Source organism: Budorcas taxicolor, chromosome 3 (genome assembly GCF_023091745.1).
Source record: "Budorcas taxicolor isolate Tak-1 chromosome 3, Takin1.1, whole genome shotgun sequence".
In the NCBI taxonomy this organism is placed as follows: domain Eukaryota; kingdom Metazoa; phylum Chordata; class Mammalia; order Artiodactyla; family Bovidae; genus Budorcas; species Budorcas taxicolor.
The window spans coordinates 20,021,963-20,038,805 of record NC_068912.1 but is presented as its reverse complement, the minus strand read 5'-3'; the positions used below and the strand labels follow the sequence as shown (position 1 = coordinate 20,038,805).

The window sequence follows — 16,843 nt, the reverse complement described above, 5'->3', positions numbered from 1 at the left end:
ACACACCAGGCTTCTAACCCTGCGCCTCTGCACTAATGCTTTTCAATCTCAGGCTCAGTCTTTCCCAAGAGTGAGTGTGACTCTGAGACTACCCCACCCCCAAACTACTGGTGGAGAAGCAGCAATGCTGAGGGTTGAGGCCTCTCTTCCCACTCCAGCCCCAAGACCGGAAACAAAGCTGCCTGAAAAAGACGAAGTGAAACTTGGACCTCTGTTTTCCCCCACAAAGGGCCTTTCAAACAGGGAAGCCCCCTCACCTCAGAACCAGGGTAAGAGGGCATAGACCAGCTAACTCTTCCGGGGACACTAAAGACAGCTGGGGGGAAGGGGACCCTGGGAGACATTCTAGACCTTCAGGTCTCAGCAGAGTCTGGAGGGATCCCAGAGGCTCTGCTCCAGAGGGCAGGAAGAAGGGGCTAGGGCAGGGGAGAGTCTCACAGAGGAAATAAAATTATTAAAACATGCACAGGGCTCAATGTTTAATCTCTCCAGCTTCTTATATCTTATACCATCACAGAGGAAAGAGGTATATAAACACCACTCATCTCACCTCTCACCATTTCCATACAGGAGACTGAGGCATATTTCCAATATCACTGGGGTTTCATTGTCTACTTCTGTTTAAGAAAATCAAAAAAACTGAACCACACATCAGTGCTACAAATTGCAAATAAATATGTAGTGAGGAGCAAGGCATAGATCAATAGGCTCTGGTAGGGAGAGGCTATAACAAAGAGGCTCCCATGGCAAAAAGAGTCCCACAACTGTCTTCCTCTTCAAACTCAATTCTTCTTCCATCCCTTAGTCTCACACAGGCTGAAGAAAGGAGCAGATCAGAGGGGTGAACTGGTGGCACGGAGGGTTTCAGACCCTACATTGCTTTTTTTATTTTCTCAGAGCAAGAGTTGTGAAAAAGTTACAGGGACCTGATTAGCCAAGACTAAGCCCAAATTCTTTCATTTGAGATTGGGGGCAAGGCCCGGCACAGTCTGTCACTCCCCGCAGCAGGGCTAGACCACTGATGGCCCATTCTCAATACCATGGCTGGCTAAGAAGGTGGGGGAGGTGGACTGGAAATCACTGGCTCACTGCTCCTGGGCTCCCCACATCACAGGGCTACAGAAATCCCAGTTTTCAGCTAAGAGTGGGAAACAATAAGATACAGCAAATAAATATTACTTCAATATAGCACCAAATAAATTAGGTAACAGAGTTGGAGATGGGGAGGAAGTTAGGGGCTAGGGGAGTCCCTGCCTTCCTTGGCTCTAAGGCCAAGGAATCATGGAAGGGACGGGAAGGGCAGCAGGGATGTAAAAAGACTTTTTGAGTCTAAAGACCAACTCTAGACTCAGCCCAAGAACAGAGAAGGGGTCTATTTCCCATCCCCTACTCTTGCCAATAGAACTGCTCCAAGCCAAGGAACTCTTGATGGACAAGGAGGCTGGGGAGACGGCAGGAGTACAGGGAGGGAGGCTGGGAAGCCGTGTTCTTGAGCCTCACCTCAGGCTCCTCTCTCCCTCAAGATGCTCCTCAGCATCTGGCTTGTCTCAATCAGTTCTGGGGACCTCAGAGTTTGAAGATTTCATCTTCCTGGTCCCGAAGTGTCCGGGTCCGAGAGGTCTGGGTCAGTGGCACGGGACCTAGGACTGCTCGTTGCTGCATCCGAGGAGAGCTCAGGTGAAGACTTGAATCCTCCCCAGGTATCCTGCAGGCGAGGAAAAGGGGGAGAAAGCAACAGGTCAAGGGAAAAGACTGAGATGGGCTGAGTGAAGAAGTAAGTGGCAAGCTGTCTTCCTCTAATATACGTGAGCTGGTTGCTTTACGATGGAGTCCAACACCCTCTGGGTAAATCCTAACCCTAACGTTCCTTCATGGATCATCAGAGCAGTAAGAACAGCCAAATATTTCCTTCCACTGGGAACACAGAATCATTTTCCAGTGCCTCCATCCATTCCAATAGCCATGGGCTCTGCGAATTGTCTTGGGGCCACCTGAGGGAAAGGCTTCACCTTGCTTCTGCTGACACCGCGCTTACTTTGTGTCTGATCAGGTAAGGTTGGGGGAACAGAGAAATTTACGGAGGGACTTAAAAGGACCCATTCAAGACTCACCCACTTTCCCCCTTTTTTAGCTTCTGGGCAGCAGCCTTCTTTGACAGGCTGATCTGTGAATCGAGCTTCTTAAGGAAATCGGAGGCAGAAAGGTCATGCATCGGGGGCTCCTGGCCAGGTGTGGGAAGGACTTCACCATTGGGATGTCCTAAACCTCTTTCTCGTTTCTTCCTCTCGGCTGAGTGTGGTCGAACTTCATCCTTACTTGGCTGTACTGCTTCTTCTCCATCCTTCTCTTCCTCAGAATCCAAACCATTGAACAGATCTCTGGGCTCTGTCAGGATGGGGATGTAGAGGGTTTTCTTCAGGAAGATGGAGTCATTAGTATAAAGGCGGTTTGCACGCTTAATCTGTTCCATCTTTTAAAAAAAAGTCACCACAATTAATGACAGTAATAATGATCCACCTTATATTTGTACAGCATCTCATGCCTTTTAAAGTGATTGTTCAGAGTCTTCTCTGGCCCTATAACAACCAAAATTACAGAGGGCTGATATCCCTATTTTATTGATCAGTAGTTTTTCACACTTTTTGGTTTTACGGCCCCCTTACATTTTAAAAAAATATTGAGGAAAAAAAGTTTTTACTTATGTTAATCACATCTATCATATTTAAGGTATTATAAATTAAAACTTAAAAAAATTAAAACACTGTTAAATGTTAACAGAAATATTTTAATGAAAAATATTTTCTAAAACAAAAATAGAGAACATGCAGCAAGAACAGAGGCACTGTTTTACATTTCTGTAAATCACTTTCATGTCCGACTTAACTGAAGACAACAGGCTTCCCGTGTCTGCCTCTACAAGCATCTGCTGCAGTATCACAGGCCACATGGCTTCTGAAAAGCACAGTGTGCACTCACAGAAATAAAAAAGACGCATGAAGTCTTGCTGTTATTACTATGGCAATAGTTTTGACCTTGTGGACCCCGAAAGAGCCTTAGGGACCCCTAGATTTTGAAACTACTGTAAAGGTGAAGGAACTCACTCTGAAACTAACTAGATTCTAATGACCTTTCTAGCTCTTGGCTCAAAGGCAGTGGAGCAATGTCCTCATATATGATACTTTGAAAACTACCAGAGAGATGAAGGAACTGAGGCTCCGAGAGGTTAAGTGACTTGCCTAGCAAGCTACTGATAGAGCTAGAATTCTGGGCCTTTTTACTCCTCCCAGGAATGCTTTTCTTATTTATTTATTTTGGCCATGTTGCGAGACATGTGGGCTCTTAGTTCCCCGACCAAGGCTGGAACCCATGCCCCCTGTAGTGGTTAAGGCCCCCTTAACCACTGGGCCTCCAGGGAAGTCCCCAGGAATACTTTTCTTATTATAATATTAATAATTTCACTGATCAAGTATTTAGTGCCTATTTATTCATAATTAAACACAGTGGCTGGCATCACCATCTATATCTACCTGCCTCCCAAGGTAGAAATATCACTGTCATCCTTAACTCATACTTTCCTTTCACCATCTATACCCAAGAGGTCAACAAAAATGCTGCAAAAATCTCATCTCTGGTCTCAGCTTCACATTGTCATTGACTTAGACTCAGTATGTCTCATTTGGGTATTGTTAAGTTTTTTAACTGGTCTTCCTCCCTCCATTTCAACTTATCTTCTACCCTGCTGACATATACCTTAAAAAAAAAAAAAATTTTAACCCGATCAATCCACTACCTTGCTTATGAACTTTCTATGGCTCCCCACTGGGTCAGATATAAAATCCAAATTACCATTCAAGGGCATTCTCAATCTCGCCTTCATAGGAAGTCCAGCCACACCTCCCTTCTGCCACTTACACATTTTGCCATCCTGAACTTTTTATTTTCATTCCAACATTTCATGATCTTTCACACTTTTGTGACTTTATCTGCCTGGAACGCTTCTCCACTACTCCCTTCCTGGCCTGGTAAACTTCTCATCAACTATCATTCCCTTTGTGTTACCTTCTTCAGGGCTCCCAATGCATACTGTAAATATTGCCATATTAATACTTATCTTATTATACTGTAGGCATATCTGTCCTGTGCAAACTGTGAGTCATTTAAGGGCAGGACTGGTGACTTGCTGTCTCTGTATCCCTTAGATTCTCCTCAACATCGCACAAACTTGGCACACAGCAGAGACTCATTAATGCTTTATGAGTAAAGAAACTAGATAATAAAATATAGAAACCATAGACACTGTATATCAGTATTTTATTACCCAAGGCCAGGCAGCCAGTTTTACTAAAAATTCATCCCATAAAGGCACCAGTTTGGGAGATCATAATTCTTATAACTGTCCAATATCAAAGCTGTTTCCACTCTAGGCCAAGACTACTAAAATAAACTTGACTAATAAAATCTTATGCTATAATGAGTTTAAAAATAAAATCGGATTGATCTGAACAGTAAAAACAGTTAAAAGCGGCTTGGAGTTTTATACTTTTACTTTGCCAAGCACTTTGATGCTATTCATTTTATTTTGCCTAGATAGTATCCTATGCCCCTTCTAGTTCCAAGATGATATGAATTAATTTGTGAATTTTCTGTTGCTTTTATTACTTCCCAGAAGTACCATATACGGGGACATTGTTCCTCTGTCTTCAAGCCAAGAGCTACAAGGTCATTAGAATCTAGTTAGTTTAATAGAGCAGTTCAAAGTGAGGATTTTATTTTTTTGGCCATGCAACACAGCATGTGGGCTCTTAGTTCTGGACCAGGGATCGAACCCACACTTCCTCAGTGGAAGCATACAGTCTTAACCACTGGACCACCAGGGAAGTCCCATGAAATGAGGATGTTAGAACAAGACAACTGGGTCTGAATCCTAGCCCTAACAACTGGACTAGTTGTATATACTTTATAGCAAGTTCTCTCTCAAAGCTTCAGTCTCCTTATTATTCAAAATTTGTTTTTATTGAAGTATAAGTGACTTACAGTATTACAGTTTCAGATGTACAACATAGTGATATTTCTTATCTTTAAATGGAAATGGTCACATTTACCTCATAGTTTCATGGAGATAATATGAGATAATAGAGCTTGGCATATACTAAGTGTTCCTTAAATGACAGGTAGGTAATAAATTAGGTAATTTATTTACCTAAGTTTTTTATTTTTTATTCTTATTGTACAAATGGTGAGGAAACTGAGGCCCTAGAGAGCGAAGTGATTGACTATCCAGTCACTCAGCTAGTAAGGAGCAGAATGAAACCAGAACCTAGAACTTTTCTTTACTAGACTACAGAGATTTTCTGTACTCAGGAAGATACAGGGCAGTAAGGAAACTTCAAACAATAATTGTTGAATCACTAACAGCAGTTTCCTTCATTGCACAGCATCTGAGCTTCTGCTGGGATGAAAGGACTGCTCAGTACTTTCAAATCCATTTCCTTTATTTAGGCCATCCCTCTACTTAAATGTCCACTTTACTATACTCCCAATCTCCAGTGTGGAAATTTTAGCCAGACTTTCATTCATTCAGAAAACATTTATTAAGCTTCTATGTGCTGGGGATTATGTCAGGCTCTAGAGATATAAAATTGAAAAGAAAGAGTTCTGTCCCTTAGAGCGCAGGCTATTGGAAAGACAAAGACGTACAGGATGTAGACCACTGGATTCCACAGGTCTATAGATAGGAGCATAGAGAAAGGGTGCCCAAGTCTTTGAAGGCCCATTGTGATAGTCCCCTTAAAGTCTGCACTAATGTCCCCTTCCAAATAAAAACCAATCTTCTTTCCTGACTTTCCACTCTTTGTTAACACCTCTATAAACTCACCACGTTCTGTCACCTACAATCATTATTTGTGTCCCTGCTCACTTCCTCAGTTCAGTTCAGCCGCTCAGTTGTGTCCGACTCTTTGCGACCCCTTGAATAGCAGCACGCCAGGCCTCCCTGTCCATCACCAACTCCCGGAGTTCACCCAAACTCATGTCCATCGAGTCGGTGATGCCATCCAGCCATCTCATCCTCTGTCGTCCCCTTCTCCTCCTGCCCCCAACCCCTCCCAGCATCAAGGTTTCTTCTAATAAGTCAACTCTTCGCGTGAGGTGGCCAAAGTATTGGACTTTCAGCCTCAACATCAGTCCTTCCAATGAACACCCAGGACTTCTCCTTTAGAATGGACTGGTTGGATCTTCTTGCAGTCCAAGGGACTCTCAAGAGTCTTCTCCAACACCACAGTTCAAAAGCATCAATTCTTTGGCCCTCAGCTCTCTTCACAGTCCAACTCTCACATCCATACATGACCACTGGAAAAACCATAGCCTTGACTAGATGGACCTTTGTTGGCAAAGTAATGTCTCTGCTTTTGAATATGCTATCTAGGTTGGTCATAACTTTCCTTCCAAGGAGTAAGCATCTTTTAATTTCATGGCTGCAATCACCATCTGCAGTGATTTTGGAGCCCCCCCAAAAATAAAGTCTGACACTGTTTCCACTGTTTCCCCATCTATTTCCCATGAAGTGATGGGACGAGATGCCATGATCTTAGTTTTCTGATTGTTGAGCTTTAAGCCAACTTTTTCACTCTCCTCTTTCACTTTCATCAAGAGGCTTTTTAGTTTCTCTTCGCTCACATCTTGAGTGAGTGAGTGAAGTGAGTGAGTCTGTAAATTACATGAGAGCAGCAGCCACACACTTTATTTATGTTTCTATCTCCCAAGATGGTTACCACAATGCTTTGAACACATCAAGCAGAAAAATGTTGCTTGATTCAACAAGATATAGGGGAAGACCCTTATCAACTTTAAAGCAATGTATTTTTACTCCTACTAAATATACTCTATGCATGAACTGAAATGCTTGGCATAGAGAGTACCTGTTTTGTACCACAGAGACCACCTTCTTGAAAAGAAGAGGGCAGAGTCTTGAGGAGGAGAAGAGAACAAGAGGAGACAGCACTTAAGGAACCTCAGACTAAAAACTAGCTCTGCATTGTTTGCTGTGAATGTTTGAAAGTGAAAGTGAAGTCCTGTCCGACTCTTTGGGACCCCATGGACTGTAGCCTACCATGCTCCTCTGTCCATGGGATTTTCCAAACAAGAGTACTGGAGTGGGTTGCCATTGCCTTCTCCGGAATGTTTAGTCATTCTCAATTAAAATATTTCTGTGTAGTTAACAGTACAGGCTTTGGAATCAGACAGACCTGTTTCAATTTTCACGTCAACACTTATTAGTTATTTGACCTTGGTCACACTGGTTAACCAATCTAAGTCTCAGTTTCTTCATCTGTAAAAAGGGCACAATAATTATATGCTTGATAGGGATGTGAGGAACAAATGAGCTAATGGATGTAAAGTCTTTAGTACAGTGACTGGCCTAAAAAATAAATGCTGCTCCCCTCCGTTGGGATAATGGGACAGGATTTGTTCCCACCAGACAGTGCAACACTGAGATGGGAAAACAAAAAGATAAAGGTGACCAAACCTTTATCACAGTCAATTTATCACAATTAGTTAATATAAACACAATTAAGAAAATTTCAGGGGAAGTTGCCTAGAGGGCCATACATTCTCATGAGGAATAAACCTCTTCTAATTGGGTGTCTACGTCCCAATCCTGGAAGACTCACCGTCACCCCGTATTTGAGTGCTAGTCCAGCCAGGGTGTCTCCGGGCGCCAACTGATGCTCCAGGCGTCTTTCCCTCACCGGGGAGCAGGCAGACTGCACCAGGCTTCCATAAGAACGAGCCCGGCTCCCTTGAAGCAGTCCTGACCCCCCGAGGGGGGCCTGTCTAGAGGGAGAAGCCATCTCCTCACCCTGCGGACACTGAGGTTACAACCCCGGGAGGCCCGGCCAAGTGACCGATAATGACGGGCTCGCAGTCCGAGAATGGGTATCTTAGAGGATTCCTCTCTTTCAGTCTTCTCTCTTAAGTCTCCCCGCCTCCCCCGGCGATACGCGACTTGTCAGCCGTAGCTTCTCCTCCCTCTAAGTCCCCTTCCCACAAATCTGTACTCTGACTATTCAGTCCCTACCTGAGTCTTTCCTTAGCACCCCTCCGACTTTCGACTCCCCACAACAACTCGCGACGTTGACCCCTGACCTTTGAACTCTAGCAGCCTCCTTAACACGCAGCTCAATTTGCCCCTACGTCTGGCAGCCCGACCTCCAGGCTCCCCAATACCCCGACTCCGCCCGGTCCCGGGGTTAGCCCTCTAGGGTCAGGAACAGATCAGGCCCACCCTATATGGGCTGTGGTTGCAGGCGAAGGGCGTGACAATAGCCAGAGTCTGTAGCACTCTTTCTCCGTCAGAGATCCTCAAAGGTATTCTCCAAACCAAATCAGTCACACCCTCAAATTCGGCCTCCTCATCTAGGTTCTTGTCGTTCCAAACGCCTCGAATCTGCCAAGACGAAAGGGCCTGGATCCAGCCCGGCGGCAAGCTCTTTGAAAAAAGACTTCATTTCCCAAAAGGCCCCGCGCCGGTGAGGTCGCAGGGCACCATAAGAAATACAGTCCCCCTCGGCCGGCTAGAAGCTGGCTTCCGGGATCGCGCAGTGCATTCGTGGAAGCACATCCCCGGAAGTCAGGGGGACAGCCGGAAAGAGATCGGAAGGAACGGAGACGACCCACTCCTGCTACGGTGGCCTGAAAGGCGTGGCGAAGGCGGCTGGATAGAGTTTTTGATTTCTGGGGCTCACAGTCTTGATGTCTTTCAAGAGGGAAGGAGACGATTGGAGTCAGCTCAATGTGCTCAAAGTAGGCGGAGAGGAGTGCTTCCGAAGCAGCTTCACCTGCCCTCTGAAAGCTGTAAAGGAGCTGTTTTGTTGCTGTGGCAACAGCTGGGGGGCGGAGTGGAGGGAACCAAAAGACTAGAGGTGGTGGTGACCCCTTTTTCGCCGCACATGTGTGTTCTCCCATGGTCTTTATTCTCTTTGAGTCCTCGTCTCTATCATTTCCCTGTTATCCTTCCCTCATATCCAGCTGATCCCGTGCGGACTTCTTCCCCTGTCTCCTGCAGAAACGAAGAGTCGGGGATTTGCTTGCCAGTTACATCCCAGAGGATGAGGCGCTGATGCTACGGGATGGACGGTGAGAGCGAGGAGTGGATCAAGTTTAAGGGTTTTGAAGTTAGAGACTCAAGAACTTTTGTTGTTAAGGAGGAGAGCGGGAGTATCTAGGATTCTTTGGCTGGGAGTGAGTAACAGGGATGTGGGTGATGGAGACTGGGAGACTTGGGAGTTGGGCTTTGGAAATGAATGCTTGGACGGGGTGGGACCTATGACCAAGACTCCACTCCCCAGGGACCAATTATCTTTCCTACTCCCCAGCTTTGCTTGTGCCATCTGTCCCCACCGACCTGTCCTGGACACTCTGGCCATGCTGACTGCCCACCGTGCAGGCAAAAAGCATCTGTCCAGTAAGTTTGGGAAAAGACACAATAGAGTAAACCCTTAAAATCTCTTCAGACCACCCTTGGTGCTCTGCTTTTAATCCTCTTCCCCTTTCTCCTCAGGCCTGCAGCTTTTCTATGGCAAGAAGCCAGCAGGAAAGGGCACAGAGCAGAATCCAAGACAGCATAATGAACTCAGGAGAGAAGAGACCACAGCAGAGGTAATCAGAGAGGGGAAGTTGTGTTCCAGGCAGGACTGTGCTGCACACCTTAGGCTTGAAGGACTTTAGCTTATTTCTGGCTCTGAAGGCTCTGACTCTGTCTTCTGTCTCCATGCCAGGCTCCTCTCTTAACCCAGACTCGACTTATCACTCAGAGTGCTCTGCACAGAGCTCCTCACTATAACAGTTGCTGCCGCCGGAAGTACAGGTTAGTGGGATGGGAAAGCCAGAAGTAGGGAGGGACAAGAGAGATAGCTCTAAACTGATTATTTTCCTAATTGTAATCTGAGACATACTAAGTGTTCTGGGGGTAACTTGTATTTCAGAAAAAGATTTTTGTAACTAAAAAAGTGCTTTGTAATCCTATTTGATTAAAAATTAGTGTATTTTAAGGGTTCTACAAAATCATAAGATAAAAAAAAAAAACCCTTAAAAGATTTAGACTTTCCTAAATTTACTGGATTCCAGAATTCTTTCTATGCGGAACACTTACTAATATCTTGAGGAACACAGAATTGGGAAGCACTCCTATAAGGAGTTGGGAGTCACAGGAGATTAGGCCCTTTCCTTTACTGCTTTTACAGACTTCGATTCTTCTCTGTCCAGACCGGAAGCCCCTCGTCCCTCTGTCTCTCGTCCCCCTTTGCCACCTGCAGAGGCTGAACCCCAAGGTGGGAAGATCAGTAGAGAACCTGAGCCTGAGGCTGGTTCACAGACCAAGGAGTCAGCCACTGTCTCATCCCCCGCACCTATGAGCCCCACAAGAAGACGGGCCCTGGATCATTACCTCACCCTTCGAAGGTGAGTATGCATAATTTTTCCTCAGTTTTTCCGTTTTATCTCTGACCCTCCTTGTTTCAGAGCTTCTCAAGTGTTTTTACTTATCCCCCGGGGCTTCCCAGGTGGCACAGTGGTCACCTGCCAATGCAGGAGATGCAGGTTCGATTTCTGGGTCAGGAAGATCCCCTGGAGGAGGGCATGGCAACCCACTCCAGTATTCTTACCTGGAGAATCCTGGCGGGCTACATTCCATAGGGTCACAGAGTCGGTTCCTCTTGAAGCCACTTAGCACACATGCATGCATGCACAAAGACTCCTTACATATGTAACTTTTTTTTCAAATAGTTCAGAAAATTAATTACAGTTAGATAGAAAGAACTATTGGGGCTTCCCAGGAGGCTCAGCAGTTAAGAATCCTATAGTGCACAAGAGGCAGGTTCGACCTGAGTTGGGAAGATTCCCCTGGAGAAGGAAATGGCAACCCATTCCAGTATTCTTGCCTGGGAAATCCCATGGACAGAGGAGCCTGGCAGGCTACAGTCCATGGGGTCACAGAGTTGGACATGACAGAGCACTCGCACACACGCTTTTCTTAATTTAGTAAACTTCCTTTCCTGACCAGTTCTATTTTCTGGTGTTTCCAGCTCTGGATGGATCCCAGATGGACGAGGTCGATGGGTAAAAGATGAAAATGTTGAGTTTGACTCTGATGAGGAGGAACCCCCTGATCTCCCCTTGGACTGACATCCTCGTTCCCCATTCATTTCACAAATAAACTACAGCCGGCGCTGGGAGCCCAGCTTTTCCTGAGTCTGGTTCCTTGTTTCAGGATTTCAGATCTGTTCATTCTCAGCCCAGCCAATTCTTCTCTGCAAGGTACACAGCTCCCCACACTTCTGACCCCTCCCCCACCTTCTCCCACAGTCATGCCAAGCGTCAGCTGCATGCAGTCTGGTGCCCTATTAATAAGTCTGTCAGAAGGAGGTTTTTGCCCTTCATGTTTTCAGCTTTCTTCTCCACCTCCACTCAGAGTCTTTGCCTCCTTCCAATAACATGAGGGTTGTGGGTAGGCACTGGTCGGCGGGGAGGGGTTGGACATGTCTGGAAACAGAGCCAGGGCTAGCCACCCTGTGAAAGTAGAAGAGACTAAAGGCATTCGCAGGGTTATGGGGAACACCAACGGAGCGAGCTCCCCCCACCTCCTCCTGGTAACCTGAACCTCCCTGCCTGCTGATCCCCAGAGTATAAATAATCCCCTGATGAATTGGCAGTAACCCTTGGGGGTTAGCGCCAAGATTTCCACTTCAAAGCCCAAGGAAGGAGGCAGGCAGAGTGGACAGTAGGGCCTTTATTTACAGGAAAGGAGGGACAGATGAGGATTTAAGCTTTCAGGGCTCCAAGCCCTAGTTGGTAAAGGGAAAGGTAGTGTTATCTCTTCTTTTGCTGGCGACCTGTAAAGGAAGAAGAGTAACCGCAAGTCATTATCCCATCTCTCGCCTCCTGCAAAGGTGTTCTTTCTCCTTTCTAGTTCCTTGGCCAGACTCATAGAGGCAATGTCTGAGGTCACCAAGCATGGTCCTCCCCGCCATGTTAAAATAAGAAACAACGGCAGATAAAAACACAGGGTCCCAACGGCTATGACTAATTCCCTTTTGCCTCTATACTGGTGTACTTGGGCAGAGGAGTTTTCCTGTCTACCTTCTGGTCACCTACGGCATTTGAACTTCTGTGAATGGCACTTTGGCAGCACCCTAGGCGCTTTCAGGGGCATCCACCAGCTTCTGCAGCTACTTGCCTTCTCCCCCACGCACCATGTCTGCAGGTACTCACGCAGTTCATTGTTCCGGGTCATGGCCTGGGCGGCCCGAGCGCGTGGCCCCTGCTGTGTAAAGTGGTAGCCAAAGCGGACAATGGAGGGACACTGTTCGAGCACGGTGGCCATCTCCATCTCCACCGCGTCACCAGGCCACTGGCGCTGGGGGAGGGCGAGATGGAAGCCGTCAGCACCCCTCGCCTGGATTGTTCACCATCTCAGACCACCAACCCTTTGGGAGGTTAAAGAGGCTCGTTCTCTGGAATGAGTAATGAGAGGTGCTGCCTTGGCTCCCCTCATAAGAAGAGGGAGAGTCCAAACAAGATCAGATGAGATCCTGCCTGTGGCTGCCCCAGGGAAGAGGATCAGTGAATGTTAGCTGACTGCAAAGACTAGGGGAAGGGAAGGCTGACCTGGTTGTCTACTCGGAGCTCAGTGAGTGTGGCGTTCTCCCGAACTGCCTTCAGCACAGCCATAAGCCCTGTGCTGCTAATGAAGTTGGATTCGATGTTCAGGCTCTGGAGGCTACGATTCTCACGCAACATGTCAGCCACCGCCTGGGTAGTAGGGACTTGGATTAGGGTTAGGGTACAGTTTCACAGATGACTGAGGAGAGAAAGAACAGGAGCGAGAGGGAGACAGCTCTTTGAGAAGAGTCCTTGAGCTGGGTGTGGGGCTCCAGGGAGGCAGAGGGAGGGTAGGTAGTAGGGAAAGCAGTGGGGTGACGTGTGCAGTGGAGTTGGGGGTGGTTGAGAGGGTTTGGTGCTTTAGGAAGACAATCAGGATTTCACAGCTGTGAGTCAAAGGACTGGGGAGGAGTCTCCAGCAGGTCTCTCCCAAGAGAGTTGATGGGAATAGCACCCCCAGCACAACCCTTTCTGACAGCCCTGCCAGGGATGCATGTCCAGGGAGAGGGTGAGGGATGCCAGCTAGCCTTACATTGGCAATGGGGTCACCACTCCTTGTGGCCACCAGGCTGAAGCTCCGGACATGAGTATTTGTCTTCATGGCCTCACACAGCTCAGTTAGCATGGCTATCGGGATGTCCTATCAAAGGGAAATAGGAGAGGGTGGGCCAGGGGACTCATAAGACAGCAGAGTTAGGCCGGTGTTACTGCTTAGAGGATGGGGTCAGATATCACACCTGGATATTGTTGAGGTTCACCTCCTCTACCTCCTTGTCATTGCTTCGAACACTCTTCAGTATCTCCTCGATGTTGGTGGGATTTGGGGGCTCATCTGGCACTGGCTTGTACTTGTCAGGCTGCACCACACCTGGTGGGTGAGGGGAGGAAGGAAACCCCGACATGTTCCCCACAGTCTCCTCCCCATTCATTCTCTTATCACTTATGCATCATGTCCTCTGCCTGACTGCCTCGTTTCACCCTTTGCTACCTTTGCTCAGACTTCGGGACACCTGCCCGGAGCCCTGGGCACCATGCTCCTAAACACACTCACTGCTGATGCCTTCGGTGTTGCAGATTTCTCCGCTGCAGATCGCGTCATAGTACTGCTTGTTGCTCATCAGTGTGTACATGCCCAGAATTGCTGGAGAGAGTAGGCAGAGGGGGCACAGGGAATGAGGAAAACGGGCTTGTTCCAGGCCCTCCACCCACCTCATTCTGAATCTGTTGCATTTTTGAAGCCTGACCTCTTCCAAAGAGGTTTCCACTTTTGGTCCCAGGGGTCCCTTCCATTAAGCTGTGTAAGGCAGTGGTTTTCAAAACATTGAGACAGGGCTAAGGGAAGGTCCCTAAGGAGCCACTACAGGGTGCGGGGGTCTGTTAAACCCTCCTGTTTGCAGCCAGAATAGTTTTGCTTTATAATCCCTGTAAAATCGCCCTTGAGATGTTAACTTATTAAATTTAAAAATGAGTGAATACATATAGAGACAAAAATTAAAAACCACTACCTAAGGCTTTCTCAAAACATCCACATCCCACTAGTCCCATGCCATGTTCACGACCCCTGCCCCAGATCCTCCCAACTCAACTGCCCACAGCTGCGCACCTGCAATGTCACACATCTCAGCATCTGTGGCGTGGGCCAGCGCCTCCTCCAGCTCAGGCTCCAGAGTGACCTGCTCCTCCACTGGAATTTCTCTCTTGGGCTGGATGTAGGGTTTCCCTGATGGGGAGATGAGGATGGTTCAGGTTGAGGTCATTTCTCCTAAGATCCTGGCCTCCAGCTTCCTTTCCTTCTCCAGGAGGTAGAATGCTGGGTTGCTAGGAGCCACTGTAAAACCTGAGTCCTCTACAAGCTCAGGACTCCTGGGTCCCCTTGATCACTTCTAAGAGCTGGAGTGCAAGTTGGCATGCAGGTGTAGGCAGCTGATTTCCTGGCAGTTAGGAGTGGGCAAGTGAGAAGAAAGCTGGAATGGGGACATGTGAGAGACCACCATTGGGTTCTAGGAGACATGGATGTTAGAGATCCCATACCCTTCTTCTCGCCTGTGAAGGGCACCAAGTCATCACGCTCTTTGACCTCTAGTGCCTGCTGTTCCAGGTACTGCAAGAGGGCCTCTCGGTCCAGCGGCCCCGTTGGGCTCTTCTTTGTCTGGTCACGTTGTCTTAGTCCAGCTGGCAGGAGCATGTTCTTAGGGATGTTTTGGAGAGCAAGTCAGGGCCCCCGCTCTGGCCTGGGGCACCTCCAGTTCTCCTTAGAGCATCTCCAGACACTGTTCCCCTGAGCTTCTTGGGACTCTAAGCCCTGTAGATGACCCTGGTCTCAGTCCCGGGCCCCACACCCTTCCTACCGCCTAGGGATTGCCCGATCCCCTGTGCTGGAGCCCCTACCTCGGGGTCCATCTCCTGTAGCTCGCAGTCCAGCTGTTCTAGCTCCTCAGGGCTCAAGGTCTTTAGGATCTCATCTTCATCTATGTCTCTGTATTTTTCCAGTTCCTTTAGATACGATGACATGATGGCCCCCACCCCCTCCCACTGTGCCACTGTGTGGCACTCACGGAGCCTGGATTATAGGGAGAAAGTGGTTAGACAATGGCAAGATGTACACGGACACAGCAGGGAAACAGACAAGCCAGTGGGGCAGAGCAATAAATAAGCTGGTTCCCTTGGAGGACAGAGATCTAGCTGGGAATGGGAAAATGGGGGAAGGTTGGGTTGTTTAGTTAGAACTGGAGTCTCCTTCTCACTTCCACAGCTTCCAGCCACTCTGGATGGGGATCCCAGGTATGCAGGGTGAATCCCTCTCCCCATTGTATCAGAAACCCTGGCAGTACCCCTCCCCTTAACCTCGCCTGTCGGTGCCTCTTGCCCTAGCACAGCTGCCAGGAGCCCTGCCATCACGGCTGGCCCCAAGCCCAATTCCTATTGCAAGGAAGGGGGGCAGGCAGAGAGCTTCAGGGAAATTCTGCCTCTCTTCCCCCTAATCCAGCTTTTCCTAAACTGGCTTAAGAAACCAAGGAGGATTGGGGGGAAAGACCGTGCTCTTACTCTACCCTCATTTCCTTTTATTGTGGGGGATCAAGATCTCATTATGTTTGCTCAAATTCTAAATCCTGAGGGAAAGTGAGAGCTCAGAGGGCCTGGGAGACATCCAGGGTGGGGGAGGGTGGCACAGCCTTAGGAGAAGGTACAGAGTTTGGACAGGAAGCCAGTCTAATGGGTGGGAAATGCCTTCTAAATGGGATAAAGTTTCTCTAGAAACAGTGAGAGGATTAAACTTGCATGATCTTTTAAGCCACACATACACTCCATGCTGAATATGAAAGACTGAGAAAATATGTGCGATACGTACATTGACAACGTAAACTACAGTTAAGGGAAAGGACAGACAGTGACAGAAACACTGAGTGACAGAGACACAGACACCACATCATTCCCAGCAGGAGCCCTTCTTCTCCTCCCATCTCCCACCAGGCTCTGATCCACAAGCCCCCTGCCTTCCCCACCTACCAGTCCTGGTGGCCACCTCCCTTCTCACCTCCCCTGCTGTTGGTCTGTCTGTCTGTTCTGCTGGAACACCGTCCGGGCAGCAAGAGGAGCCGGTGCCGGGGGAGAGGGTGGGGGAACAGTGAGCTCAGCATTTTATTATTTTAGCTCTGGCCAGGTGGGGGGTAGTGGGAGATCACATATACACAGCCCCCATACCCTGCCCAGCCCTGAGAGCCTCTAGTGGCCGCTAACAGCCATGGCACCTCCTCCCCTTCCTACAAGCCTGAGTCCCAGACACTGGACTTCTATGAATCACAGTTCCTATTAATGCTTACTGGATTGGCCTAAAAGTCTGTTTGGGTTTTTCCATGATATCGTACAGAAAAGCTGAACGAAATTTTTGGCCAACCCAATATTTAGTGCCTGCTATATTCAAAGCAGTGACTGTAAGGAGATATAGAGGTGAGTATAAGGATTTTGTTTTGGTGTCTAATTTTAAGGTGTTTATAAACTGTTAGAGGAATTAATATTTTACAATCTAAAAAGGGCAACTCTGGAAGTTCCCTGGTGGTCCAGTGGTAAGGACTAGGTGCTTTCACTGCTGAGGGCCCAGGGTTGAACCTTGGTTGGGGAACTAAGATCCTACAAGCCATATGGTGTGGCCAAAAAAAGAAAAAGAAAGAAAAAAAAAACCTAAAAA

At 47.7% G+C, this 16,843-nt stretch overlaps 3 protein-coding genes across 9 annotated transcripts; 1 reads left to right on the top strand and 2 right to left on the bottom strand.

Annotated features, from left to right (window-relative positions):
• Window positions 1–464: 464 nt before the first annotated feature.
• Window positions 465–8,450, bottom strand: LYSMD1 (LysM domain containing 1). 2 transcript variants are annotated; one of them, XR_008199128.1, is made up of 4 exons: window positions 7,671–8,450; window positions 2,112–2,470; window positions 1,501–1,705; window positions 465–1,138 (listed from the first exon to the last, which is right to left on the bottom strand). XR_008199128.1 is itself a non-coding variant. In XM_052637228.1 (3 exons), the coding sequence occupies exons 1-3, from the start codon at window positions 7,848–7,850 to the stop codon at window positions 1,567–1,569; spliced, it is 678 nt and encodes a 225-aa protein (XP_052493188.1). In that variant the 5' UTR covers window positions 7,851–8,450; the 3' UTR covers window positions 465–1,566. The 2 variants fall into 2 exon arrangements, 1 of the variants encoding a protein (XP_052493188.1); XM_052637228.1 differs by having other exon boundaries at window positions 465–1,705.
• A 198-nt stretch (window positions 8,451–8,648) lies between these two features.
• Window positions 8,649–11,229, top strand: SCNM1 (sodium channel modifier 1). 5 transcript variants are annotated; one of them, XM_052637593.1, is made up of 7 exons: window positions 8,649–8,802; window positions 9,065–9,135; window positions 9,375–9,463; window positions 9,560–9,657; window positions 9,777–9,865; window positions 10,264–10,458; window positions 11,082–11,229. In XM_052637593.1, exons 1-7 carry the CDS (start codon window positions 8,752–8,754, stop codon window positions 11,179–11,181), a joined length of 693 nt encoding a protein of 230 aa, XP_052493553.1. In that variant the 5' UTR covers window positions 8,649–8,751; the 3' UTR covers window positions 11,182–11,229. The 5 variants fall into 5 exon arrangements, with proteins under 5 accessions (XP_052493553.1, XP_052493551.1, XP_052493554.1 ...); XM_052637591.1 differs by having other exon boundaries at window positions 8,649–8,853; XM_052637594.1 differs by having other exon boundaries at window positions 8,706–8,802; window positions 9,028–9,135.
• Window positions 11,230–11,767: 538 nt separating this feature from the next.
• On the bottom strand, window positions 11,768–16,316 carry TMOD4 (tropomodulin 4). Of its 2 annotated transcripts, none has more exons than XM_052637055.1 (10): window positions 16,165–16,316; window positions 15,046–15,217; window positions 14,689–14,845; window positions 14,261–14,377; window positions 13,709–13,798; window positions 13,395–13,525; window positions 13,190–13,297; window positions 12,664–12,807; window positions 12,268–12,412; window positions 11,768–11,888 (listed from the first exon to the last, which is right to left on the bottom strand). In XM_052637055.1, exons 1-10 carry the CDS (start codon window positions 16,293–16,295, stop codon window positions 11,866–11,868), a joined length of 1,218 nt encoding a protein of 405 aa, XP_052493015.1. In that variant the 5' UTR covers window positions 16,296–16,316; the 3' UTR covers window positions 11,768–11,865. The 2 variants fall into 2 exon arrangements, with proteins under 2 accessions (XP_052493015.1, XP_052493016.1); XM_052637056.1 differs by having other exon boundaries at window positions 16,193–16,294.
• Window positions 16,317–16,843: the final 527 nt, after the last annotated feature.

Excerpts from the sequence above, each read along its gene's own strand:
- LYSMD1 (XM_052637228.1), bottom strand. The coding sequence starts at position 7,850 with ATGGCTTCTCCCTCTAGACAGGCCCCCCTCGGGGGGTCAGGACTGCTT. Across the intron at positions 2,471-7,670 it reads CACTCAAATACGGGGTGACG|ATGGAACAGATTAAGCGTGC; the intron begins GTGAGTCTTCCA and ends TTTTTTTAAAAG. Across the intron at positions 1,706-2,111 it reads CTAAAAAAGGGGGAAAGTGG|GATACCTGGGGAGGATTCAA; the intron begins GTGAGTCTTGAA and ends CCTCGCCTGCAG.
- SCNM1 (XM_052637591.1), top strand. The coding sequence starts at position 8,752 with ATGTCTTTCAAGAGGGAAGGAGACGATTGGAGTCAGCTCAATGTGCTC. Across the intron at positions 9,658-9,776 it reads GAGAAGAGACCACAGCAGAG|GCTCCTCTCTTAACCCAGAC; the intron begins GTAATCAGAGAG and ends TCTCCATGCCAG. Across the intron at positions 9,866-10,263 it reads TGCTGCCGCCGGAAGTACAG|ACCGGAAGCCCCTCGTCCCT; the intron begins GTTAGTGGGATG and ends TTCTCTGTCCAG.
- TMOD4 (XM_052637055.1), bottom strand. The coding sequence starts at position 16,295 with ATGCTGAGCTCACTGTTCCCCCACCCTCTCCCCCGGCACCGGCTCCTC. Across the intron at positions 12,413-12,663 it reads AGCTCCGAGTAGACAACCAG|CGCCAGTGGCCTGGTGACGC; the intron begins GTCAGCCTTCCC and ends GCCCTCCCCCAG. Across the intron at positions 11,889-12,267 it reads GACCCGGAACAATGAACTGC|GTCGCCAGCAAAAGAAGAGA; the intron begins GTGAGTACCTGC and ends CTTCCTTTACAG.